Below are 25,626 nucleotides of genomic sequence, written 5' to 3' on the forward strand. Positions count from 1 at the left end.
CATGCCCTCGCAGGGCGTATTTTCCTACGATAAGTCAGAAAATTGGGCAATACTGAGTCGGCAGAGAGACAATCGCATCCCCAGGGCAAAGGGCCGGTCCCGGGATGGCGAGTGGTGCCGGGGGGCAGGGGGGGGGGGAGGGGGGTGCTCCCCAGCGCAGCAGCCTCCGCCCGCGCCCCGAGGGGCCCTCGGCAGCCTCCGCCACGGCCCCGTCGAGGGGCAGGGCCCCGCCGGCGACGCCCGCAGCAGCGGGAGAGAGAGCAACGAGACGGAGGGCTCCGGGCGAGGCGGTCCTGTGAGTCCCGCCCGCAGACTACGGCCGCCCGCCGCCGTGCCTCCCGTCCCCCCACCAGCATGTACCAAGGCGGCTTTGGCATCGCGGGCAAAGACAAACTGGCCGACGCGGTCCTTCTCCTCTGGCTGCACCAGCCGGGCCGCCAGCAGCCACTCCTGGCGGCAGGGGCGCCAGGCGGCGCAAGGGAAGGCCCAGCGCACGCTGCCCATAGGCCCCAGCGCCGTCCGACGGCAGCGAGACCCTCGCCCCTCTGCCTCCGCTACCGTGCGGTACAACGCGCGCATGCGCATATCCTTGGGCGGGAGGGACCCGCCGTCGAGGAACGGCAGCCAATCAGACATCAAAGTACCCTGTGAGTGACAGGGGAATGCGCCAGGTATCGACTTATCAGGGGAAAGGCGGTGCCTGCGGCTGAACTGCACCCATGGTGTCGTCAGCGAGCACAGAGAGGAACCCGCTCGGGAGGATGGGTGGGCTTTCGTCTGGATTGACGGCCGCGGGAACCATTCCAAGTAGAAGAAGCGGAAGAATGACACCGGAAGGAGCCAATCTGCTGGCGCTGCTGCTGCGGAGGGTGGGCCAGACTAGTCGGTGAGCTGCTGGTGTTGGCTGCAGGTGGGTGCGCGCTGTTCGGAGGGAGCGCTAAGGGGGGGACTAGCACTTCGCCGGTTGCGGAGAGGCGACAGTGCTGGAGACCGCCACATCCCGTGGCCGGGCCCCGCAGTCGCGCTGCGAGAGGAGGGGAAGCCTTTTGCACCATCCGGCCAGAATTAGTCCTCCCTTAGAATAAACGGCGGCGCCGCAGGGCGCATGCGCGGGTGGCGTGGGCATGCTCAGTAGCGGCGCTGACGCGGCTGCTCGCCCGCTGGAGGGTGGGGCTAGGGGCGGGGGTGATGGCGGCAGGCGCCGTCTGTGAGGCTGGCGCTGACGGGCTGCAGGGCCGGCACCGGCACCGCGCTGATGTGGTTGGGGGTGGCCGATAACCGCGGCCATGGCAAAAAGAACGTAATTTCCCTGTAACTTCTGGCTGTCCCCGGCTTTGTGCGAGACTGTGCCGCCTTTATCCCGTTGGGGAAAGTGTCCGCTGGGGGTTCTTCGTGGCACCGTTATCGATTTACGGCAGGTGATTGATTCTCCCCATCGCCGTTTGTACATCCGTGCTCCTGAAGGAGCGTCCCGGCCCCTGGTAGAGCTGACATGCCGGGAGCTGCAGCAGCGGGGGCGGCCTGTATGCCTTCCCTGGACTTGCTGCTTTGTATTGACTAGAAAAGAGGAGACGATTGTTCACACACCACATGCAAAGCACTGCATCACCCTAGCTTGATTCTGGCTTCTAAAGAATATGTCCAAACAAAAGACTTATGTATCCTGTGCTCTTTGTTCTGCTAAGAACTGTAATGGTTGTCTGAACTGGATTCCCTATGCCCTCAATTATAGGCCATCTGTAAATCATCAAAAGGTAGTCATTTTGTTTTGAAGTTGAGGCATGGCTAAAAAATTCAGGGTCTGTTTGAAAATTTATGACCCTCCTTTCTGTTGCTTGCCTTTAGAAGTATTTATGCTTTAACCATTCTATATTGACCATGTACAAATCATCCAAAAATACAGAAAATTATATTATTTCAGGTATTTCTTAGAATCTTTCTTTTTTTGTTGTTGCTGTTTAGCATTCCCAGCTCCCTGTTAATGGGAAAAAGTGCTGTTTCTACACAGGCCAGAAGAACTGCTGTCTTTCTGCCTAAAGAAGTCTCAGTTAAAACTGAGTATAGGTTGGTCTTTGCAAAATATTTTAAACACAGAAGTGACATTTTGGGGAAAAAAAATGTTTCAGCAAGGAATCAGTAGTGTAATTCATTTATTTTTAAATATGGTTTCCATTTTTTTTCATTACTTAGTCACGGAAGGATGTCACAAATACTCCCTTACGTATTATCCAAAGACAGAGACAAAGTTAACTGACAGCAGAGGAGGATTTAGCACAGTAAAAAAAAAACCAGGAAAATGCTATTCACCAATATCAAATTGTAGTTGAGGCTTACGTTTCAGGCATTGTATTCTGCACACTTTAAAGAGGAAATTGTGGCCATATCTATATTTAGTTCCGGATATGTGATAATTCTAATGGAATGTGGATCTTACCTAGTTCCAAAAAAACCCTCAGGTTTGATTAATAGGTTTGACTTGTCCATGCATTCTACTTAGAGAGATGTAAACATACAGCATTTTTTTTCACTAGCGGATTTATTGATTTTTTAAAAAAAATAAGTATCATGTGTAAGTGCAAACTGAGATTCAAGATGCACTGTATAATATGTAATATGAATATATTCAATATAAACCCACATTTTTATTATAAGTAAAACATGCTATGATAATAAGCTATGCTAAATTATTCTACGCTCAATATTGCATGTGTGCTTTGAAAAAAACACATATTTTAATCACATACAGAAATGACGGACTACAGAACCCAGTAAAAGCAGTTATTTCTTCTTCCAGAATTTGCAGTTATTATTTTTGCCAGAATTAGAAGTACAGCATGGCATTTTAATTCCAATTTTTTTTCTGAAAATGAAAACTAGAGTTCTTGAACTTTTTTACCTAAGAAAATAATTTCTAAAGGAACTTCATGAATTCGAGAAATTTAGCTTTATGGTAGAATCTGGTCAGTTTAAGTTCTTCTAAGTGATTATTATCTCTATCTTAATGTATTCATCTGTTTGTGAGAGGATATGCAATTAAAGATCACTGCTTGCAGAGAGGGAATCTTCCACTTTTGGAAAGCCTCCAGGAATCAGTGCAATTTCACTGCTTCCTATGGGTACTATGCTGGGGTTTTTTTCCAAGCTGGTTTTTTTCAATCACTTCTAAAGAACCCAAAACTTTAAAGTCTCTGTGTCGCCTTTCCTTCTTAGAATAATGTCTCAACATGTATTATTGATAAATGCCACTGTTGTGGATTAAATGTCTCAGAAGGTCACATGCATCTTTTTTGATTTTCTAAAAATTATTGACTGAATATTAATTTTCTTTGAAGCTCAGTTATTTATGAAAAAGCTGTGAGACTCAGTTGCATTGAGACTTCCAGAGAGGAACCTGGAATTCTGTTGCTGTCTGTTTTCAATCTTAGACAGTCAGTGTCAATCAAAACAATAATACAATGTAAAAGTACAAAACTTTGTACTTAGTATTTATAATTTAATTACATTTCAATCCACTCCTGTCTTTTAAGTCAGCAATTACAAGTGTCACCAAATCCTTTAGATACCTGTTCTGCTCATATTCATCTTGCTGAATGTTAAATTAGATGCTCTTAAATTAGATGTGTAGTGGGGAGTGATGTCTTTAAAAATTGTTAACAAGTTATTAATTTCTCCCCTTTTGAATAGATAAGGAGTGAAAATAGCAAATCATCTGGATGGGTATATAGTAGACTTAATAATATAATACTTATTTTTCATATTAGATTTTAAAATGCTGACCTTGAGTTTTTCAAAACTTACATTAACTGTACAGTTAAATTTTGTATGAAAAAAAGAGCTAAAACTTCTCTAGAGAAATGTATACAATTTCTTTATCTTTGTTGGTCTTAATTCTTTCTTCCTAGGTACATAAAGTATGCTGTAAAATATCAGCATTTATGATTTCTCTTTTTTAAAATCCTGCTATCTAGTAAGACATACTATCCAAGTTGGGAGAAGGCTAATGGACAAAGGTAATGTTCTCCTGAAGAACAATTTATTTCTCATAAGATATCTGCTAAGAAGTATTAAGAATTAATATTCTTTTTTATAATTGGTGAGAGACTGCTGTAGCACAGCTATATTGTGCTTTGAGATAAAGCAGATAGATTGTTTTACAATTGTTTGTAAAGTACCAAATAAAGGTTGAGTTTAGACTCTTTTTGCCAGCTGTGTTGGTAGAGGAGAGAACATCTACACACAGAATGTTATTTGTACTGTCTGAATGCGTACATGCCTCATGCAAGGTTGGTGTCTGTTATGCTGGGAACAGTCTCAGGCTTCAGTCCTGTTACAAAGGTTTGGTCATGTTTATTGTCAGGCAGGCATGGCCCTAACACGCTTTCTCTGACAAAGTGCTAACTTACATATACAAGATACTTAGGTATGCTCAATACTTTCACAAAATAACATCCCCTAGGCTTCCCTAGGGGAATATATACAAATATATACAAAAAACCGTATTTGTATATATATTTTTATCTTAATATTATAGTGATCAAAACAGTTTGGTGTAAGTCTGCTCCAGTGTCATTCTGTACCCTGTGTCCTCATCTGGGTGTTTGTGCTCCATTCTTATTACACAGGCCTTTGCCCTTCTTTGTTTAATAAATATTCCTCTGTTATTCACTTAGAATTAATTGCACATCTTATACCATTCTCAACTTCATTAGCACATTTAAACTTTTGTAACCATCTTATCTGTCAGTCACAGCCCCTAAGGCTAATTTGACTGTTGGATTAGCGAAATCTTTTCATCAGAAGTGTTTATGAATATATGTACTTTATATGAGTATGTTCTGATCGGTGCTCTCATGAGAACTACAGTAGACCCTACACAAACAGAAGTTCATCTGTGCTCAAAGTTCACTCTGCAGTTCTGTTTTCTTTGGTGTTTCAAGTCTGGTGGAATGGATGTGAACACCGTTTCTAGGAGGCATACTGCAGTGGTTATGATTTTAGTGTATGTCTGTTGAGATATTCTGCAAATGGCTGTCCTGGATGTTTTTGGACTCCTATCTAAGTTTAACAGTATGCTGTGTTTACAGTCTCTTAGTGTAATATCTAGGCTTCAACAAATATCCAGGTTATGAAACTGATACTCAAAAGGGCAGCTGGACTTTCTGAAGGATAAGAATAAACAAATAAATTACACATTTCAGCTTCTTCCACATACAGAATTGTAAGTACATCTAAGAAGGATTGTTGATGGTGCCAACTAAAAGAAAATATAAATACGTTATGTCTTATAACTATCTTTGGAAAGGGAACATTAGAATTCGTGAAGTAAAAGAATTCCTCTAGAAATTCAGTGAGTGTTTTTGGCAGCTGTTTGCTTGGTGTACAAGTATTAAGGTCAATTAAACATGTTATTGTAGCTTTTAACCAATAGATAGATACTACTAATAGGAATGGATGTATATCTCATATTTTGACTATGGGCCTATCAGACTTCTCAGTGTGTTTACCTGGCATCTGGGTCAATGAGCTCATTATGTTTTAGGCTGCTCCATCCCTTATTGTCTTGGGAAAAGGACAGTGTTAAAACAGAGGGGTCTTGTGAACAGCAGAACTAATGAGGTCTGGGTCCTTATTAGTGGACTTTGTGACAAACTATAAGAATGCTCTTACCCTCAGTGCTCCCAGGTGGTCCCTTAGTTCATCGACCGTAATGACTAAAATCAGCTTACCATCCCTATCCCCCTGCTGTTCAACTGCTAGCTGCTTTGTGGCTATACATAGGCTGGCCATTTCTTGCCACTTAACTAACAGGTGTGCAGAATGCCTTGCCCCTCAACTGGAGATCTGTACAGATAGCTTTGAGAGGTACATATATCTCCCCAAGCATGTATTCTGTGGGGTTGACCTTAATAACATTGCAGTCTGTATCAAATTTCACTGTAATGGCCAACAGGCCACTTGTCTGATGTGACTTTCAAGCAGAAAAACAGGGCAAATATATTAATGTTTTCCCACAAGCAGCGTTCAATACCAGGTGTGCAGTAAGCCAATCTTACACACAGAACCAAGATATTTATTTATTTCATGTTTGCGCAAAGATGGGTGCTAGGTGATAAGTCCACAAAGCTAGCACACCACACCAAAGAACTACAACATACTTATCCTGTTACATGATTAGTAAAAACCTGCCTAAATTTACGTTCATTGGTTAGTAGTCACCATCTCATCTACTATTGGTTAGTTATATTTAAATTAGGCTCATTTGCTATGTAAATTACCAAGCATGCTCCTTGCAAGGGCCGGGGCAAGTCTTTCCAGTCTTGAATTGAGTTGGTGGTCATGATCTCCCCCTGCAGCCTTTACCTTTCCCCTAGTTACTGCAGTTTTTCTCACTTTGTGTTTCTTTGTCAATCATTTGGCCTTCAGTGCCTTCTGGGGCAGGATGTTCCCTTTTTATCAGTCTTTTAGTTCTTCTTCAAGGGCATAGTTGTTAGTAAGGTACGATAAAAAGTCATCAGGCCTGCATAGTGAAATTATTGAGTAATGGTCCTCCTTAAAGGACAATGCATCATGTTTAACCCTAAATTAAGCAGTATCACCACAGCCTAGGCATGAACTCAAACATATGCCTACGTTTCCCCTCTTTAAGACTGTAAAAGAGGAACCTCAGTGTGGTTTCTCTTATATCAGTCTCACCTCAAATTATTTTCTCATAAACCTTAGATCCAATAGCAGAACAACATTTAACAACACAAGATATTAGTGTGTAAATACATGCAAAAGCTATTAAAGCAACTATTATATAGCTCAAAAACCTTTTTACCCATAAACTTAAATCAGGGAACCAGGAAGTCAACCATTTAAATGTTTCTTCAGATCCGTAAGATGTGTCATCCTTTTGTATCTCATGGAGCATTTTAGTCTGTCTCCAGATTTATTCTAGGTCTGTAGAAATTCTACCACTCTGATCCACATATACACAGCAACTAGTATTTAGAACTGTGCCTACCCCTCCCTGAGAGGTTAACATCATATTGAGAGCCATCCTGTCTTGCAAAGTGATTTTGGCTAATTCGGATACTTCTTCCTGTAAAGCTTTAATAGCATCATAAGTCTCATTTCCAATTTTCTCAATTGTAGCTGAAATGTTTAGTATAGCTTTTTCTAATTCACTAACTCCTAACCAGGGAATAAACCACCTCACAAAGGTGTGAAATCTGTGGGTCTCTGGATTAGAAGTTCTTTTACTTCTTCGAAGGTAGCAGCCAGTCTGTGTTATGATTACATCTCTCTAGACATCGATAATAATTTCCTGGTAAATTGTGAACTTTCCATTCTTGTCCTATTGTGTCATTGTATGATGTTTGGTCACTGTTATTCTGCACATGCTTTACAAATTCTGGGAAAGAGAAATTGAGGGGTATTCCTATTAAAGGAATACCTTTGTTAGAATGCTTGGGGAAATGAGTACGGATCCAACAATTAGACTTTTTTGCCATTTGTACTGTTTCTTTCACCAAAGTAAAATGCCAAGTCTGCTCCCGTGGATTTCCTGGTTCCCCACAGAATGCTCTGGCACCTTTTAACTTTATCCATTGGCAACAGAGGCCTATCACCCTCCTTAGCTCCTTCATTTATTTTGTCAAAGAAATCTGTATATCTGCAAAAGTATGAAAATAATTATCCAAATGCAATACAAAGATACTAGGCCTTGTATACAGTCTAACTCCATACCTGACCCTTTTAAAGTCCCAACCACAGTTTACTGGGATTGAGAGAGCTTCAGCTTCAGTGATCCTGTTTCTTCAGAGATCCATCCCTTCTGCGGAGCTTTCTTCATGTGGGTATAGTGTATCCACAAATCTATACCTTTCACTTCTATACAGCAGTATAAGTGATAAGTAGCACCAGGTAAGGTCCTTTCCACTTTTCTTTCAAAGGCTCATCTTTCCAGGTGCAGATGAAAACTTCATCTCCGGGTTGGAATTCGTGCACCAGTGAGTCTAAAGGTAAAGGAGCTCACTGGTTAAGGTACCTATGTAAGGAAGACAAAGTCTGCGACAGGGATAATAAATAATTAACCAACATTTCTTCTCCTTTTACGTGCATTTGGTCTCCTTTTCCCAGCACTGAGTTTGCAGGATACAGTTTTCCGTACAGTATTTCAAAAGGACTCACTTTTTCTGTTACTCTAGGAGTGACCCAAATTCTCATTAATGCTGTAAGTAGGACTTCTATCCACTTCATTTGCGTTTCCTGACACAGCTTTGAGATCTGTCTCTTTAGGGTTTGGTTCATCCTTTCTACCTTCTCACTTGCTTGGGGTCTCCAAGGTATATGTAGATCCCATTGTATTTGTAGAAACTTGGTGACCCCCTGAACTACTTCAGCTATAAAGTGAGGCCTGTTGTCTGATGACATCCCTTCTGGGATGCCGAATCTCGGAATTACTTCTTTGAGCAGGATTCTAACTACTTCTCTAGATTTGTTGGTATGGCATGGGAAGGCTTCAGGCCACCCAGAAAAAGTAGCTACCAACACCAAAAGGTACTTAAATTGGTTACATTTTGGTAGTTCAGAAAAATCCATTTGCCAGTATTCCCCTGGGGTTCAGCCTTGTCTCACTTCTTCGGAAGGACCCTTTCTTTGAATTTTTGGATTATTCTTGCAACATTCTGCTGACAGTGTCATACAATTACATAGGCTAATTCTTGCATTTTTGGTCCTGCAGCATATCTTTTAATGCTCGCAGCCAAAGCATCTGCTCCCATATGGGATTCATCATGGGTTTTCTTTAATATTTTTCTTACCATTGGGGTGGTGATCAATACCTGTCCATGTTTAGTTACCCACTAACCTTCCTTCCTCTGTCTTGGTACATTCCTAAATATTTAGCAAGTTGATCTTCTTCAGAATATTCCGGATGTTCCCATTGAACTTCTCTTGGTGGGATCAATGCCCCAGTCAATGATCCTCTTTCTGCAGCTCTTTTAGCCGTTTCATCTGTCTTTTGATTTCCTTTAATTGTCTTTGTTTGTCCTTTCTGGTGAGCTTTTCAATGTACAGTCACAATTTCTTTTGGCCCTAAAACAGCTTTCAGCAGTTTTAAAATCTCTGGCCCGTATTTGATAGGGATTCCTTGAGAGAATAACAATCCACGCTCATTCCAAATGGCACCATGTGCATGGACCACTCCAAACACATATTTGGAGTCTATATATATTTACCTTTTTATCTTTGGACAGCTTTAAAGCTCGAGTTGGAGCTATGATTTCTGCTTTCTGACGGAGGTATTGGGTGGTAATGCTCACGCTTCAACCTCCTCTTGTAGGGTTACCATGGCATACCCAGCTTTCTGTTCTCCATTCATTATAAAGCTACTTCCATCTGTAAAAAGTTCAGTTTCTGGATTGATTAAAGGTACATCTTTCAAATCAGGTTGGCTAGAGTATACCTGTTCCATAACCTGCAGGCAGTTGTGTTCCAGTTCTCCCTTCTCGTCTACCAGCATTAAAGTGGCAGGATTTAAGGTTGAAGACATTTTTAAAGTGACGTCATCCGGTTCGATCAGCACCACCTGATACTGGGCTAACCTGCGAGGAGAGATCCAATGGTGCCCTTTTTGTTCAAGTACAGCTATCGCTGCATGTGGTACAAAAACTGTGATAAGGCTGCCCCAAGGTTAATTTCCGGGCTTCTTTAACTAACAGCACCACTGCAACCACAGCTCTCAAACATGCAGGCCATCCTTTGCTTACTTTGTCTCGCTGCTTGGAGAAGTAAGCTACTGGTCTTTTCCAGTCTCCCAGAGTCTGAGTCAGGACTCCCAGTGCTATGTGTTGCCTCTCATGCACATATAACGTAAAGGGTTTGCTTAAGTCTGGCAGACCCAGAGCAGGGGCTCTCATTAGTTCAGTTTTAATGGAATCAAATCCTTTCCAGCACTTTTGTGTCCATTCCAAAGTTTCCCCAGGCCCCTTCATAGCTGCATATAATGGTTTGGCAATCATGCTGAAATTTGGTATCCAGAGTCTACACCATCCAGCCATTCCCAAGAACCCTCATAGTTCTCTCTTAGATAGGGGCAGGGGGAGCTATTCAACACATAGCTTTGCTTCTTTCTGCTCCTAGTTCCCTCTTTCCCTGAGATATCTCAAATCCCAAGTAAGTTACAGTGGCCTGTATTATTTGAGCCTTTTTCTGAGATACTTGATATCCAGCCAGTCCCAAAAAATTCAGCAAATCCATAGTTGCAATTTTACATTGTTGTTCAGTCTTTGCCCCAAGTAGGATATTGTCTACGTACTGCAGCAAAGCAATGGAAGGATTCTTACCTTGCCAATTCCTTGGTAAGTACATTACCAAACAGTGTTGGGCTATTTTTGAATCCTTGTGGCAGCGTGGTCCAGCAGAGTTGTATTTTCCTCACTGTGGTAGGACTCTCCCACTCAAAGGTGAGTATTTTCTGGCTTTCTTCTTCCAAGAGGATACTAAAGAAGGCATCTTTTAGATCTAACACTGTAAAATACACACTATCTTCTGGAATTGCTGACAACAAGGTATAAGGATTTGGGACAACTGGATGTACATGAACTGTGCTTTTATTAATTTCTCTCATGTCTTGTACCAACTGATACTCTTGAGTTTGAGATTTCTTAACTGGTAAGATGAGAGTGTTGTACTCTGACTGACATTTCTGCAACAATCCATACTACACAAAAGTATTAATCAATGGTTCTAAGACCACTCTGGCCTCTAATTTCATAGGATATTGGTTTTTCCTTACCAGTTGAGCTCCCGATTTTAATTCAGCTTTTACTGGAGTAGCGTTTTTGGCTCATCCAGGTTTCTTGGAAGCCCATACCAGGGGTATTGCAGCTTCCAAAATTTCCTCTGAGATTCCAGTCCCCTCCAGTTTCTTTTTGGTCAATAGACACAATTGAGCCCTCCATGCTGTCTCTTCAAGCACGTGTAGCTGAATAGACTTATCAGAAAATGTCAGCTGCACTTTCAATTTACACAATAGGTCATGTCCCAGCAATGGGAGGGGGCATTCTGGCATATATAGAAATTCATGAGTCAATGTAGTATTTCTGATTGTACATTCCATAGGTTTTAAAAACGGCTTACAGCTCACTTTCCTGTGACCACAATTGGCATATACATTTTATTTAAAGGCCCCTTACAACTAGTTGCTACCTAATGGGTTGCCCCGCTGTCTACCGGGAAGTCTATAACTTCATTCCCCAACTTTACGGGAACCAGGGGATCGGCTGGGGAAACCTCAGTATTCTCCTCCAGTCCCCTTCATTTGGTATCAGATATCTCTAACATAATCTGATTAACACCTGACTCTGGTTCCCCTTTTTCCTGAGGATTCAGCAAATAATTTTTCTTTCTGTGGGCATTCCTTCCACATTTTCTTGATAGGACCCCACTGACTGCTTCCAATTCAATAGATCTGAGGTAGCGAACAGGCCATGTACAAATATTGGCTGTCCCTCCACCCCTATTGCCTGTCTCAAGGGAGCTTGTATAATGGGACGCTGTTCCCTTGTTCTCCCTGAGATTCGGCTAAATTTCTCACTCCGTGCATTTGAGCCGGATGTGGGCTGGTCTTCATCTTCACTGTCGCTGCTATCCCATGATTTCCTTTTCTCATCCCTTCACTCTACATTTACTGGATTCCCCTTTGGGACCAACATCTTCACACCTTCAGCCTCCCCAGCATCCTTAGCACACTTCCCTTTACATTCTTTTTCAATTTTACAATTTTTACAATCCTTTTTCTTTCCCTTTCCATTAACACTTTCTGCTAATACATACATTCCATCAGCATCATCCATCAACAATGTACATTTTTATGGGTTTCATGATCACGTCTTAAAATGAAAACCAAATCAACATACACAACTTCATCCCATTTATCCGTCCTTCTACAAAACAACATTAATTGTAAAATAGTATTATAATTCAATGATCCATTCTCTGGCCATTTTTCTCCATCCTCCAGTTCATACATGAGCCACCATTGGGCACAATAAGGTTTTAATTACTCTTTCTTTAGGGGATCTCCTCTGAACTTTCTCCAATTTTTCAGGATGCATCCTAAGGGAGTACACAGGGATACTTTGGTAGAGGCAGCCGCACCCATATTACACTTATTATTATTTCCCAGGAAAAATTTCTTAACCCACAGCTACATATACCTGTTTCCGATCCCCCGTCAGAGTAAGAAGCCTTTTAAGCTCCTGCTGCGGACCCTTCTTGGCGCATCTTACACAGAGCAATTCAGAGTGTTTTTGAAAGCAGCTACTTACCTCCATTGTCCCTTGCCTCCCTTTAAATATCTTGTATCGGCATTGCGCCATTGAGGTGCCTGTCGTCTCTCTGTAGAGAGGAACTGGTGGGTTCCCCAATCAAAATGTCGGTGCGTGCTGGAGTCCTTCCCGGTCCCATCTCCTGTCTGGAGCAGCAGGACAATCTGGGCAAGGCTTAAAATGGCCATCCAGTTTGGGTCACCAGAAACTGTTGTCCCACAACCGGGGTTCAATACCCAGCGTGCAATAAGCCAATCTTACACACAGAGCTGAGATATTTATTTCATGTTTGTGCAAAGATGGGTGCTAGGTGATAATTCCACAAAGCTAGCACACCACACCAAAGAACTACAATGTATTTATTATGTCACATGATTAGCAAAAACCCACTTTAAGGGGGTTTGGTTTTGGAGGTTTTTTTTTTTTAGAAAACCAGGCTAATAGCTAACCAGGCATTTGTTAGTGTAAGATGTGTAAACGTTCAGTATGTGAGCAGAGAAGTTTCATCAAGTGGTAGGGTAGCTTGAATTTGCTCACATCAGAGAACACATTTGATCTCACTGCAGGCAATACCCAGTCACATACGCCAGTACTCGGGGTCTGATGCATCATGTTATAGGAGATGCTGGAAGGCTGGTTGTGCGACAAGTACCTGGTGGGTCAGATGATGGAAGGGGGCTTGAGTACATTTTGTGAAAAGGTTTACATTCCCTTTAGGAGAAGTGTTACTTTACATGATGCCATGTAAAGATTCCATGCTTGGAATTCACTTACTTTTTTTTAAAGTTTCATTCAAATGTAGGAAACTAATTTTAGTGACACAGCCTTTGGCTGCCATGATGAGAAGCTGTATCGCGCACAGCCGCATGTTAAGAAACAAAAGTAGGAGATCCCGAATCTAATGAACCATCTACTGGAATTTGGTCCTTGGTAATCCACATAAAGACAGACTTTGTAATTGGAATCCTGTGGGAGTAAATGGAGCAAATATAAGGAGGGTTGTTGCCCAGGTTTCCTGAACTCCAGACCTACGCAACATATGTCTGCACCCACTATGTTTTCTACCCTTTTGTCAATAACTTGATCAAATATTTATAAATATAACTATTGATTAATTCATATGGCTTTGTAGAAGAATGCATGAAATAATTATAAATGCTAGTTGGCCTTGTTTAACATACCAAGTTTTAGCTGAATTGTTAATATATTTTGGAGGGCTCTAACAGACTTGTCAACAGATCCAGTAAACTGGTAGATTAGTACCAAAATTATCAAATAAAGCAAGAATTGGCTACAAGGGAGATGAGAGTTGAATTTTTTAATTTTTTTTTTTTTTAATGGAGTGGAGGGGAGGATGAATTAGGCTAAGCCATAGCACAGTATTCATTAGTATCTTCATTAATGATGCACAAAAATGTTAGAGGTACCCTGCTGAAATTTGCTTTTAATAAAAAATCAGGAGACACTGCTATTACAGATTAGGATTAGGATGCACTGGATGACCTGCAAATTGGAGTAGTGAGACACTGATGAGATCTTAACCATAATGCTGTACAACAAATCTGATATCAGTGAAAGAAATATGAGATCAAACTGGAGTGGGAGAAACTGCAAGAAATAATAAGGATAACAAAAATTAAGTCTTATAAATGGACCTTGGAAAGTTTGACAATTGTTCATTCTAATAAAAGTTGAGAGAGGATATCAACACTCTTGATAATTATAAGAGTGAATAAATATACAAAGAAAAATTAAGTCAAATGACAATTTTGACAGAAGAACAAATATATATAAGCATTAATAAATTGATTGTGTAATTAAAAGAAGGTTTGCAGTCTTGGCACCAATGTACTGGGATAGTCTTTCTGTGGAAATACTGGCAGTAAAAGAAAACTTTCTGAAACAGAGATTGCTTTTATGAAAGTGATTATATGATGTCTTTGCCTAAAATAGCAGAGATGGACTTGATGACATTAGATGTTTCTGTGTTCATTATATAAAGATGACTATTACCAAAATTGGTAATTTTACCTACAGAAAGCAAGTTGTACGTTGGAGCTTGCTATAGAAATTACATGTAAAAGGAGAAAGACATCTACTATCTATTATGAATTCCAGAATTTTGTGAAAAGGTTTACATTCCCTTTAGAAGAAGTGTTACTTTACATGATGCCATGTAAAGATTCCATGCTTGGAATTCACTTACTTTTTTTTAAAATTTCATTCAAATGTAGGAAACTAATTTTAGTGACACAACTCTGCTTTTGAAGATTCAGTCTTTTGAGGAACAGGCTTTTAAATTCATAAGAAAAGGGTACTCTAGAGAATTCTGACACACAAAAAAGCTTTATGATTTATAGAAGTTTATGAGGCCATACATTATCAGAATAAATGGTGGTCTTGTTCTTCTGTATTTTCCTAGTTCCTCAGGCTTAGAATGGAAAGAGTGAATACGTGAGATTGTCTGGCCATGGGAAGGAGAAGATGCCTGCTCCAAGGGTGCCAGTGCTGGCAGCAAGATCAATGGATCTCTTCTATTCCAGGAGACATGGAGGTCTATTTGTGGTTGGAGCTACCTGACTAGATAAAGTATAGATCAGTCTGCTATGAAAGTACCTTCTATGAAGAAGACTGCCTGATGGCTTAGTTTCTCTGAATGTATCACATTGTCAGATAAGCCTTTTCATGAAATTAAAAACCAAAACCAATATTTTTCTGGTTTCCAGGTTTGGCTTGGAATTTTTATCCCCTTCTTTGTCAATTCAGGTGGGCCATTATCTGTTGCTCATTTTAACTGGAATTGTGGAAGCAAAATCCTGCAATAGCAAAACCTTGGAATGTTTCCTTAAGCTTTAAAATAGGCAAGCTTGACTCAAATTTGCAGTACGGGCAGTTTATGCATCTGTAGCAGTATAAATAGCTCTTTAAATAGGTGTAAATAAAATATATTCAAGTTTAAAGTTTCTTTATGTTGGCAAAGTGGAGTAAAATATTGTAAAAAATAGTGAAGGCCAACATACCTTACGAACAACGCACTTTAGTATAGGGATTTTCACCAGAAAAACTTGGCTGCTGAAAGGGAGATTGCACTGTCTTCAATTTAAATCAGTTCTGAAGCCAGTTAATTTACGCCACTGAAGCGTAAATGAAGCTCACAGTGTGCAGCATATGCTGTAAGCAAACATACAGCTTCCCCAGCAAGACTAGAGGCACAGGATAAAATCAGTATCGACTAAACACTCAAAGTTGCACTGTCACCAAACTGTCTCTAAATGACCCTATTTGGTAAGCCCTAGCAATCCTGTGATTAGGCCAGGCTGTCGGTGTTTGTTTGTATTCTGTTATTTTACTCCAGAGTGCCTAATGGGAATCCACTTAGAAAGTAGTCTAGTAGCCTGTATCTCCCTTCCACTGTAAGCTGTAGAAAGACCACTGGTCTGCTTTGAGTTTGCGGGTTTGTAGTATACAGGTGAGCCTTTTGGAATCTAAAAATATGTAACAAAGTTTTCCTTTTCCATCTTCATTTTACACAAAATTGTAAGAGTTTGGGTTTTTTTTAGGGTAAGCCTAGGAATAGTCTTTCTCTTGAATGACCATTAAAAATTTTAACACACTCCTTGGTGTGCTTCCTGTGGACTTTACTGAAAAAAACTCATACAGGTGGGTACTATTTGTAGAGTTGTTCTTTGATATATTTCAGATATTTTACTTTTCAAAGTATGCTATATGTATATATTTTGTAAAGTAGAAGTATTATTATCAAACAAAATTCAGTGTAAAAGTCACTTACAACACAAATTTATGACTGTGCATAGGACTTACAAACCAAATTCAATGCTGGGGATTTTTTTGTTTGTTTTATGGTATATTGATTTTATTTATTTATTTATTTTTAATAATAAGACTGTAGAATCAATTACTTATTTTTCCATTTCAGTTTCAGGAATAGATTGAAGAAACCATGGCCAATCAACGGGATTACATTAGCAGACCTATTTGCAATGGAATTTCTGTTCCTGAAAATAAAATCAATTCCTTAGTGGCTGAAGGTCATGGACAACAAATTCTAAAAGTACTACAAAAGTTCAGAGAACAAAATATATTTTTTGACTTTAAAATTGTTGTGAAAGATGAAATAATTCCTTGTCATCGTTGTGTACTGGCAGCGTGCAGTGATTTTTTCAGGTAAACCTAATTTTGGCATGAGTTTGCAGGAAATGGATTGTAAGTTCTCTGGGAGGGAGGGAAGGAATATAATTACAAAAATTAAAAAATAAATTGTCACAATTTACATATGTCTGCAGAGTTTTGAGCAAAGCATTCAAACATCATATTAAGGATAGCAAAAAAAAGAACCAAAACAAAACTACAGTTAGGTGCCTAACCATACCCCAAATACATCTGTTTGTTTGTATTTCCAAAGTGACATGAGGACTCTATGAATTTGAGATTCAGACAGCATTCCATACTCTGAAATACAAATGTCAAACCGTAACTGCATGGTTCTGCTGTTAGGTAGAACTGACCCAAGTTGTGTGTCCTTAAGACTGCCTGTTGCCTGTATCTGTACTTGAAGGTCTGCAAGGGTATTGTTTGACTTTGTATGCAACAGTCTATGTACTTTGACACATTTATATTGTGAAACATAACAGGTTGATTACAAATACATCTTGCATTGAGCAATTGTGGATAAATTGTACATGGTTTTGGAACGGGGCTGGATTTTGTCTGAGTGGTTAGTATAGTAGAGTGTCTTCAGAGGTATTGATATTAACTTATATTTTTTACAAACTACAGATTTCAGCCTTTCAGCATGAAATGGATCTGTGGTCTTCCTTCTGGTGCTTAAAGCTATGCATTCTTAAGGGGCAGACAGATCATTCACATACAGGATATTAATTTATGAAGAACCTTGCTAACCTTTTTATTAGTAAGGTTCAAACTTGCAATTCCACACTGAAAGTCTGTTTCAAAATACACTTTTTACTAAAACAGAGAGCTAAGATGCTCTAACAATGAAAAAATGAGCTCCTGGAAATGACTTAATGACCTTGATTCAGTTGCCCATGCATAGGTGACAAGTGTTACTTTCACGTGGCCTGGAGCATCCCATGGTCTGTGGGAGTCTGCCATATATGACAGAGGATAGAGGCTAGACATGTTCTTAGGACTACTGAAAAAGGAAGAAATGCAGATGAAATAAGCTATTTCTCCAGTGTAGCAGCAGATTTGTTTTTTCTCTGACACACAGAACTACTTGCATTTCAAGTGTTTACTGCTTGACAGCACAGAGATGCTTTGGTAGAAAGGAATATTAAGATGAAATAGCTTCCAGTGGTAATTTTTAGAATTAGTTAAGCACATGGTAACGTATCTGTCCTTTTCACTACTTACAGGTTCTTCAGGTTAAAATTTGCCAGGAGAGACCTCTCCCTGCATGTAATAGTTGATAAGAGCAGCCATCAAATTCATAAGTTGTCCTGGAATGCAAGGCCCACTTATTGCCTTCATGGAATAAAAAGTACCTAGGTCCACTACATAAATTTTAAAATGAAACACCTTTTGTCTTCCTTGGCCTTTGGACTTCTCTTGGTTTTGGTTTCATTGTGCAAACCCAAGATTCAGCAACATTTTGCTCCCTACTTGTTAGCTTTCACAATCAAAGCCTTTGCCTAGATTGCTCTCCTACTACTATTGTTCAGTTCCTATTTTACTCTGTAATTTAGAGATTTGTATCATAGCTGTTGGGTTAATGAGGAAAGGCTTCTAAGGATTGTCATTTAGTATGCAAAAAGGTCTTTGGGACTTAAGTGTCTTATTGTAATTTTATGTTCTTGTTGAGGTGGTCAGACAAGTTCCTGCTTTACCCGATGTTAATTTCCCAATAAGTATGCTATACACAGTGATTTTTTTTTTTCTCTTTGGCTTCATAAAACATGGGATTTTAAAAATCACATACTATACAGATACTAATTGTATAGCTGAACTATGATATAATACTCTTTTTTTAATAGGAACTATCTATGATATATTAATAATCCAGGTTATATATTTAGTATTTGATGATTTATCTAAATCTTTCTCCACCATTATCTTTTGTCAAATTCAGAAGCCATTGCTATCACAATGTTGCTGATGCTTAGGCTCTGGGAGGGTAGGACAAGTGATGTTGCAGCACTATTCTGTTGCCAGCACTTACCAGCTTGAAAAACTTCAATTATTTTATCTTGCTATGTTAGATTGTATGAAATAGTTAAATGTTATTACATATTTAGTAATAAAGTAGTCCAAGTTGTAATAAAATTCACACAAATCTACTCATCAAGTTTGTTCCATGACTTCAACCATCGTCTTTGTATTCAGTCACAATCTACTTTCTGCACAAGTTTCATTGTCATGCAATCATATGTCAAAACCTCATTTTTTTCTGACATCTGCCTGTACCTATACATCTATTTGTCACCTCTAAAGCAAAAACTAAGCTTCCTCATGTTTTTTCTCCTCTTTCACCCCTCACCTACTTTTATTACTGAGGAATGCACCCATCATCCATCCTGCCATTTGCTCAGCCTGCAATTTGGAAGGCCTTTTTTTGCTTAGTTTTCTATATTCATCCACACTGCATGACCTAAATCACGGGGCTTTTTTACTGTGTATTTTTTAAATCTGCCTTTCTTTCTCAAACTGTTGAAACTGATGCTGCACTGAACAATTTCAGTTTCTCTCACATTGAGAGCTGCACACTTCATCGCTCTCTTTGAAAATCCATACAAAACACAGGTGCTGCTATCATTTTTATCAGCCATCACTTTGAATATGTTCTTATCACTACTCCTTCTTTCCTCAACCATATCAAGCAAATGCATTATTACTTATGAGAACCTCCACATTTTAGACCTCTACAGCCTTCCCACCTTATATGCCCCCGATTGACCCCTTCCTCTCACATCAGTGTCTTCTGCTGTTTGCTAGATCTTTAATCTGTGTGTATATCTTCTATATTTTATTCACAGAGCCATGTTTGAAGTTAATATGAAAGAACGAGATGATGGCAATGTTACTATTAGTAATCTATCCCCCAAGGCAGTGAAAGCTTTTCTTGATTATGCTTACACAGGAAAAACAGAGATAACAAATGATAATGTGGAAATGCTCTTCCAACTGTCGTCATTTCTTCAAGTTTCACTCCTTTCCAAAGCTTGCAGTGACTTTTTAATAAAAAGTATTGATCTTGTGAATTGCTTACAGTTGCTTTCTCTATCAGAAAGTTATGGTTCCGTCCGCTTATTTGATCATGCACTCGATTTTGTACAGCACCACTTTTCCTTGCTGCTCAGATCAAGTGATTTTCTGGAGATGAATTTTGAGATATTACAAAAATGTCTTGAGGCTGACGAACTAGATGTCCCTGAGGAAGAATCAGTGTTGAAAGCTGTCCTTCAGTGGACCAAACACAACTTAGAAACACGACAGAAATACCTGCCTAATTTGATTAGAAAAGTGAGACTACACCAGTTACCTGAAAAGACTTTGCAGGACTTTCTACATTCTGAAGAACACTTACTTAAGAGTGCTAATTGCTCAATAATAATCAATGATGCAGTTAAAAGTGTGCAAAACTTTAGTGGACTGTTTCCAGATGCACGTCCTTCAACAACAGAAAAATATATATTTGTTCATAAAACTGATGAAGATGGAGAAAACAGACATACATTCTGCTACAACATCAAAACAGATAAATGGAAAGAACTACCACATACGCACATGATTGATCTTCCAGGGTCAAGTTTATCTAGCTATGGAGAAAAAATATTTATAACTGGAGGATGCAAAGGGAATTGTTATAGGACTGTCAGACTTCATATTGCTGAACCATTCCATGATGCCACTGACCAAACCTGGTGCTACTGTCCAGTCAGCAATGAATTCTCCATAGTGTCAGCTATGAAAAAACCAAGGACAATGCACACATCTGTTGTAACCTTAAATCAGCTGTTTGTAATAGGTGGAAAGACCAGAGGAGCTCAAGAGACCCGAAGTCTTTTGGATGTAGAATCCTATAATCCTCTTTCCAAAGATTGGAAATCTGTAAGCCAGTTACCAAGAGGTATCTACTATCCAGAAGCAAGTGCATGTCAGAATATAATTTACGTCCTTGGCTCAGAAGTTGAGATTACTGATGCCTTTAATCCATCTCTTGACTGTTTCTTTAAATATAATGCTGTGACTGATCAGTGGTCTGAGCTTGTAGCAGAATTTGGGCAGTTTTTCCATGCAACTCTCATCAAAGCCGTTCCAGTGAACTGTACATTGTACATATGTGATCTCTCCACCTACAAGGTCTACAGTTTTTGCCCAGAAACCTGTGTCTGGAAAGGGGAAGGATCGTTTGAATGCGCTGGCTTTAATGCAGGGGCAGTTGGGACAGAAGACAAAATTTATATATTAGGTGGTGATTATGCTCCAGAAGAAATCACAGACGAAGTTCAAGTCTACCATAGCAGTAGGTCTGAGTGGGAAGAAGTTTCACCAATGCCAAGAGCCTTAACTGAGTTTTACTGTCAGGTCATTCAGTTTAATAAATATAGGGACCCCTGGTCATCTGTACTGACAATTTGCTCTGGAGAATTTTGAAACTCCCGAGTCAAAACAATCTATTTAAATGCACAAGTTTTAGAACAGATTTTTAGGTATTAATTTACAGATGGAAAAATATGTACTGTTTTGTTTAAATCTTCAGTTTAAATTGTATGCTGTAGAATTGCTTTTGGAAGAGTCCATTAAATTGTCATTCATGCTAGTCATTATCTAGAAAGTATTACTTCATTTTATATGCAAGTGTTCTCTGTAATTATCTGAATAATTTTCAAAATATTACTTTTCAAAAAAGCATAGTCATGAGGAATTCATTGTGTAATATGTGCCATTATTTCTGTAATATTCACAGTTGTCCCAGTAGACAAATTGCTGAGTGAGAAAACTGACTGTGATACTGTTTTCCCTATGTAACTGAAGTTTGAAAGAAGTTTACATTAGTGTTGTTTTATTTGGGTTTTTTATATTCATAAACCTGTAAGAGGAATTAATTGTCAGCTTTGTCTTATTAGAATGACCTTAGCAAGGGCAAGAGCCAAAGTGACCTTCACAGCATTAAAACCAGGTATCTAACTTGAAGAGACTGATAATTCCTATCATCTTACTTCAGCTCTTCAGTTTTACCAGTTTTTCTCCATCCTTGTGCCTTAGTAGTAGCTGTACTTTCTGTTTTCATCCCATTAACTGTGGCATGATAAACTTTGCTAACATTGCAGGGTGGGCAAGATTTCTACAGGATGGATGATTCATGTAGTTATCTTTGCTTCAGTCATGCTGTTAACTAAAGAAAAAACACTTTAGGATGTTTTCTAACAGAAGTCTTCCATCTCTGAAGTCTCCAGTGCTACCTACTAAGCAGCCACTAGGCTGCTTAAAGCAGCAAGCTGTAAAATAAATTTTAGTTGTTGCTTCGGTTAACTACGGGAAAGCTCGTATCTTGTCATACATCAACTACAAAGCTACAAAAATAAATCCCCATATGTAAAGTCAAAGTAAAGAGTATTTCTGAGGTAAAATAAATACTTTTTTTAACTTCTATAGTGGTTTAAATGAGTTAAAACACTTTATCTTGTACTTCATGGTAATTTTAAGTGTTAAAATCTTACATGGTAAACACTACACAATATATTGCTTGATAAACTTTCAGTAGTCATCTATTATAATATTAAAACTGTAATGGACTTTTAGTATTAATATTAGTCTAGGCATACACTGTGAAGTAAATTTGATCTCATGCATACAAAGTGGGACCTGTGTCTTGACAGGACGACACTGAAATTAGCTAGGTTTCATAAATTCATTTGTAGTCTTCCACAGCCTGAGAATTTTCTTTTCTACCAGCCATTTGAATAAGATATTGGGAGCCCTTATGTTCCATATAATTATCGTTTAAGCAGTAAGCTTGTCTTATGCCAGACAGAATGGTTCTAAACACCTAAGCACATCTTTTCCAAGCAGTTTAAAATGAACAAAATTTAGTGAGGCGTCTAAAACATCTTTCATATGGCTTGAGATGACCGTGGTAAGTTCATTATCACATCACTACTGCATGTACTTTTTGCAAAACTCAAGCTCAATATTAATGCTTAAAGCTTAATATCGCCTAGCAACATACTTCTGTTTTAAACAGTAAACAATGGAAAGTTCCAATTCTGTGATTGACTCTCTAATTTGTTATCAGATACCTTTATAAATTTAGATAACATTCATCATAAATATTTTCATAAGGAGGTAAATGAAAATTACGCACATTTGGAGAACATATTAATAGAGTGGAACCCTCCCACTCAATAATTTATTTGTATTAAGATGCGTGTCAGTTCTGTAGAAGTAAATAGCTTGTTATTACAGTATTTCAGGCAACGTCTACATTTCTTTTGCTCTTTTCATAGTGAGTCTCCAAATCGTATTATAACTACACTTAGCTAGGTAACCTTACAATCACCAAACTGAAATGCAAGCATTTTTCTATTGGAACACAACTACTTTTTGTTACTGCAAAGCAAATGTATTGAATAGTTTAGGAGAGATAGAGAATACTATTCCTGCTTACTGAAACAGTATGAGAAAAATAGACATGTAGGAGAACAGTAGTTTTAGCATTAATACAGCTACTCAAGGTAGCATAGAGACTTCATTAACCATTAGCTATTGCAACTTGTCACTTCATCAGAATATGAGGCCCAATTCTCCTTTGCTTGTGTTTTTGTGTTGTTTTTATACCTGAGTAATAGGAGTATGCAATTTATGCAATGAGAAAAGTAACATATTATGCCTATAGTACATGGGTATAAATAGCTATGCAAATTGGAAGAGACTAGAGAATTGCAAAGTTTTTTTAATTGCCACTGTCATGACCAAATTGCTGGGTCATATAAACAGCAAGTGAGTCAGTAATTCAGGTGATGCTCTTTCCTCTAAGTTTTTCCTTACGGCAAATTTTTTTTGGCAGTCTTCCATCCAGCTACTTGCTGTATGTATAAGCCTCTGGCACATAACAACAGACAGAGCAATGACATAGTGTGGTAAGTTACTCATTATTAGTATATATGATGAAAACTGAATGAAGCTTAATTTGAAAAATAGACATGCTTCTTTAATATTCTATGCTACATTTGCACAGGAACTAATGTCAGTTCCCAGTTTGACAAACCATTCATGGATTTCAAATAGAGTTGAGCTCTCTTGCTCAGTGATCAGGAAATAATGTAGTAGTGTCAGTTACTTTATACCATTGCTTAGAGAGAAGTTACTGTGAAATAGTACTAATTTTCTTTAGTTATGTAGGTAAGCCTGTATTACAACTCTCACAGAGGAAAAAAGGTCATTTGCCACAATTCCACATACAGAGAGTTAAATCCGATAGCAGAATTGAGTGCAGAAGAAGCTGTGTTAGAAAGTCATGGTTAAAAACAAGGCTTTATGATAGAATTGAGGGCCTATGTTCCAAATCCTGTGATTAATCACTAATGATATAAGAAATCTCAGCGAAGTCAACTACACTACTCAGAAGAATATGGATTACTTGCATGAATAACTGCTGTAGGTCTGGATCAAATAGATTTTTCAGTCTACTTTACGCAGCTGTTATGCAATTTTTAAAAAGTCACAAAATTAGTGCAAAGCGAGTTTTTCTATATCTTTTCTGAATTTTCAAAGTTCACAGTACTTTATGAAAAGGTACCTTTCTCTAAAAGTTGTCAATGACTAGATTAATGATTACCTATGTTCTCACTGAAATACATTAAAACATACAGATTGCATGTGAAGTTATAATCTACTACTTGCACTTAAATGATGTAACCAAAACATTTCTAATAGTATTCTATGTCACAGAACACATTATAAGCATGACCAGTATAATATACATGAAGATAATATATATAGTATGTGGGATTGTAATATCCAGTAATGACTATATTGGATAATCTTAATTTTTAAAGAATGCTATCAAAACATTATGGCACTTTGGTAATGTTATCATACTGGTTTAGTTGTTATAATAAATATCAGTTATTCAGGTGTTTATATTGATTATGTTTGCACAGACCTGATGATTACTCTATTATTTATGTACTAATGAATTTATTTTCTATATTCTAAATACATTTGTAGTAAGTCAGTTTACTGCTATTAAAAATTCATTATATTCACAAAATGGAGTAGGTTTACTGGGTCAGATTTATTTCTGGTATTACTCCACGAAGAAAGCTGTATACCTCCTCTGATTAGTAGTAGGTAGTAGGTAAGGTCTAGGCTATAGAATGTGCTGTCTGCAGTTCGTAATGTGGAGTCTAATTTTAGGTGTTTCTGTTTGTAGGTGACCAACAGGAGGCAGCATGAGATCTATTTTAATTAACCCAGACTGAAACCAGGGATATATTTGACAATATTTCTAGCTGAACATTATACTCAATTTACTGTTTTTCCCTTCTAACATCCAATAAAGCATAGAGATCAGTAACATTTTGCTGCTGCCTGGGCTCTGCTGATATGTGGAAAGTATGATACTACACGTTTGCCGAGATGTTCTTTCTTTTGTGAAATAAAAGCACCAAGCAACTGAATCCTTCTCAGGTCTCTTTTTTTCAGTGACTTTCAAAATACAGCGAATCTACTTTTTTTTTTTTCTTTCTTTCTTTTTTCAGCTGGAGAACATTTGAATGTTAGATTATAACCAAGAATGCACTTAGCATGCATGAAAACTGCAGTAAGAGGGGTTCTTTAATTATCCTTGGACCTTGTATTTGTATATCCTTTGTATATCAGTTTGCTGCTCCCATGCTAAATTTGATTTTGTCTGCTGAAAAGTTATAAGTTTGCCACTGTAAAGTACTTATTTAAATTGGTATCTTTTTTTATTGGATCCACCTAGCTCAGATTGATATATAGGGTAATTTTTAACAATTTAAGTATTGCAAATGATCAGAGGTTTGTTTGGTTTTTTTTTTGAGTGAAATGGGCTTCCATACTACTTAGAAGTGGCTTTAAATAAAAGGAGATACAAGCTACTTAGTCTAAAATTTGTGTGCAAAGGGTGCAGAAATGGCATTAATACAAAGTGAGGAAGCCCTATGTTGTCTTGCATTCTTCCAGAACTTAAAATTCTGTGACCTTCAAACCTCTGTATATAGATAGATAGATAGATAGATAAAATAGTTACAGCCATAAAAATTAACCTTCCAACACCGCAAGGCCTTCGCCTACAGCCAGC

The 25,626-nt window shown here is 38.6% G+C and overlaps 2 protein-coding genes across 12 annotated transcripts in view; one reads left to right on the plus strand and one right to left on the minus strand.

The window, feature by feature from the left end:
- Positions 1 to 1,147, minus strand: part of AASDHPPT (aminoadipate-semialdehyde dehydrogenase-phosphopantetheinyl transferase) — a 41,562-nt gene extending 40,415 nt beyond the window's left edge. The window contains 1 exon segment of the mRNA XM_030043236.2: positions 361 to 1,147. Within this exon segment, the coding sequence (XP_029899096.2) occupies positions 361 to 999 (639 nt within the window). The 5' untranslated portion in view covers positions 1,000 to 1,147.
- On the plus strand, positions 802 to 24,979 carry KBTBD3 (kelch repeat and BTB domain containing 3). Of its 11 annotated transcripts, none has more exons than XM_041118375.1 (6): positions 815 to 910; positions 1,963 to 2,064; positions 3,903 to 4,010; positions 14,740 to 15,977; positions 16,255 to 16,502; positions 19,331 to 24,979. In XM_041118375.1, the coding sequence occupies exons 5-6, from the start codon at positions 16,279 to 16,281 to the stop codon at positions 20,949 to 20,951; spliced, it is 1,845 nt and encodes a 614-aa protein (XP_040974309.1). In that variant the 5' UTR covers positions 815 to 910; positions 1,963 to 2,064; positions 3,903 to 4,010; positions 14,740 to 15,977; positions 16,255 to 16,278; the 3' UTR covers positions 20,952 to 24,979. The 11 variants fall into 11 exon arrangements, with proteins under 11 accessions (XP_029899086.1, XP_040974309.1, XP_040974311.1 ...); XM_041118377.1 differs by having other exon boundaries at positions 3,969 to 4,010; XM_041118379.1 differs by lacking the exons at positions 1,963 to 2,064; positions 3,903 to 4,010 and having other exon boundaries at positions 822 to 910; positions 14,740 to 15,786; positions 15,878 to 15,977.
- The last annotated feature ends 647 nt before the right edge of the window (positions 24,980 to 25,626 follow it).

The sequence above is a fragment of the Aquila chrysaetos genome, chromosome 19, assembly GCF_900496995.4.
Source record: "Aquila chrysaetos chrysaetos chromosome 19, bAquChr1.4, whole genome shotgun sequence".
NCBI classification, from domain to species: domain Eukaryota; kingdom Metazoa; phylum Chordata; class Aves; order Accipitriformes; family Accipitridae; genus Aquila; species Aquila chrysaetos.

What these genes read in the sequence shown, in the direction of transcription:
- KBTBD3 (XM_030043226.2), top strand. Translation starts at nt 16,279, where the DNA reads ATGGCCAATCAACGGGATTACATTAGCAGACCTATTTGCAATGGAATT. An exon ending in GCGTGCAGTGATTTTTTCAG is followed by an intron (nt 16,503 to 19,330) that starts GTAAACCTAATT and finishes TTTTATTCACAG; the next exon opens with AGCCATGTTTGAAGTTAATA.